The sequence below is a fragment of the Etheostoma cragini genome, chromosome 16 (assembly GCF_013103735.1).
Source record: "Etheostoma cragini isolate CJK2018 chromosome 16, CSU_Ecrag_1.0, whole genome shotgun sequence".
NCBI lineage: Eukaryota > Metazoa > Chordata > Actinopteri > Perciformes > Percidae > Etheostoma > Etheostoma cragini.
The window spans coordinates 305,326-307,795 of record NC_048422.1 but is presented as its reverse complement, the minus strand read 5'-3'; the positions used below and the strand labels follow the sequence as shown (position 1 = coordinate 307,795).

General features: G+C 43.9%; 1 protein-coding gene across 1 annotated transcript in view; it reads left to right on the top strand.

Annotated features, from left to right (window-relative positions):
* LOC117959688 (LIM/homeobox protein LMX-1.2-like) overlaps nt 1–2,470 on the top strand; it is a 29,248-nt gene that overhangs the window by 608 nt on the left and 26,170 nt on the right. The window contains exon 2 of the mRNA XM_034896965.1: nt 774–948. Coding sequence (XP_034752856.1) covers nt 774–948 — 175 coding nt within the window. The remainder of the gene's footprint in view (nt 1–773; nt 949–2,470) is intronic.

Here is a 2,470-nt window from a genome sequence, read left to right as displayed (position 1 = left end):
TATATATATATAGGCTATATATATTTGTATATATTAATTTGCAGAGATGATCCATGTGCATCCTTTGGGATCAGAAAGATATTTAAATGCTGTTGACCTTCGAAATGAAATAAAACTCAGATGAAGTACTTTTTACTGCCCTTTCAGTCCACAGCTAGGACGGGCCAAAACCAAGGGGGGACGGGTCTGACCCGGCCCGCGGCCCCCACAGTGGGCAGCCTTGAAACATCACAGGAGGAGTTAGTGATGTGTAAATGATGATATATAATACATAAATGTATAAATACCCGACATACTGTGGTGTTATCTTCTAAGTAAACAGTTAGCACAGAGCATGCTGGGTAAATGTTGCCTTTATTTATTCATATCATACAACACATATCATATTTCCTTCAATGAAACATGACTCATCAGTTATTCAAACGATAATCACCAAAAAGCAGACTCTGCTAGCATAATCAAACAATGTTTCAGATCATAAACACTCATCAGAGACCACAGAGGCCAGGGCGTGTATACACAAAGAAAACAGGGAATATAGTAGTACAAGTACTACAATACTAAATGTCAGTATATAAGGCACTTGTAGAACAATGCAGTAGTCAAACTGCAAAAGCCCAAAGAACAACGAAATCCAAATGAAAAGTAGATATGGTGAAACCACTAAATCAACGTTCCCCCCGCCCCCCCCAGAATGGGGTCAGGTACTTGAGGTGTTTTAGGACTTGCACCCTGACCCAGGTGACTCTGTGACCCTGCTCTGTGTCCGCCAGGCGGGGCCTGCGTGTGTGAGGGCTGCACGCGGATCATCTCGGACCGCTTCCTGATGCGGGTCAGCGGCGCGTCCTGGCACGAGGGGTGTCTGCAGTGCGCGGCGTGCCAGAGGCCGCTCACCGCCACCTGCTTCCTCAGAGACCGCACGGCGTACTGCCGGGCCCACTACCAGCAGTAAGCTCTCTCCACTACTAGTACCAATACATCTCTATATGAAGTACGTGTGTGCTCCGGGCCAGGGGGGCTGGGGGGGCCTGGGGGCCTGGGGGGCCGGGGGGGCTGGGGGGGCTGTGTCTGAGACCAGGCTTCCAGTGTTTGTTGAACCAACACGGGCCGGCTCCCTGCAGGCCGGCCGGCTTCGTCAAACAGGGAGCACAGCATCCAATTATTCAAAATGACACAAAATATTCATCAGAGCTGGCGTTATGTTTAGTATGCTCTTGTTTGGTTCATAATTCCCAGATCTGATGAATGACTCCTGTGCTGTTCTATATATAAATATCTATAACGTCATATCTATAATTAAAACATCTGTAATTATCATACCTTTGGAATTAATAGTGCTGTCCGTGCTGTCACAATGAGGCAGTGTGCAGTGTGTGTGTGTGTGTGTGTGTAAAGGGTTCTTCTCTGAGCATGGGGGGGTGCTTTATGAATCAGACATTTAGTGATGCATTAGAGTGATAGAAGTGGTAAATTGGATATTTGACATTTACAGGAAGAAATATGTAAATAATATTTTAATTTTTTTAAGCAAGGTTTGCTATAAAAGATAACCAAAGGCTAAAACGCTAGCTTGAATTTGGAACATGCTGCGGATTGGGTTTTGTGTTCATATCCATCATATTCATATCCATCCATCATATCCATATCTCCGTTAATAGAAGCCAAATATCCATCAGCATTCACAGCCTCTCATTTCGCCCTATGGTCAATTCAAAAAAAGAAAGAAAAAGATTCAATAATTTGATTAAAAGAAATTAAAGTATTATTATTTTTATTTCTGTGATGGTGATGTGAGCGTCCTAATACAAGAGGCACTGAGAGAAATATCATAGAATAATATTAGGAATATTTCTAATCATTAGAGATATTAGAGTCAACTGCTTCTGCTCCCACAATGGGAAGGAAATCCGGGTAGAGACCTGGGACCCGGGTCCCGGGACCCGGGAGGGAGGGGGGCCTAATCTCAGTTCCTGAGAATAAAGTCATGAATAATTCTCTGGGATTTCCCAGGTTGTAAAGTCGTTGGACGGGGCCCTGTGGAGGGCCGCTTCTGGCCCCCAGGCCGCATGTTCGACAGCCTATTAGACCTTATATTCATAATGAATGTCACAGGATAATAATAATAATAATAATAATAATAATAATAATAGTAATAATAATGGGGGTGGGGGGTAACATTAACATTATTACATCATGTCTAATTGCTATGTTTTTACAAAACCGCCGTTTCTTTTTCCAACCGCAACACCACCATCAGGAGGGGGGCCTGCTGGTCCTTCCTCATCTTGTTTCCATAAGGCCAGTTATGACAGAATGGAGTTATGGTAGTGATTATTGGTCTGACTGGAGCTGGTGGTCCATATACATGTTCATAGCAACAAAATAACAACAGATATACACACTCACCGGCCACTTTATTAGGTACCCCATGCTAGTAACGGGTTGGACCCCCTTTTGCCTTCAGAACTGC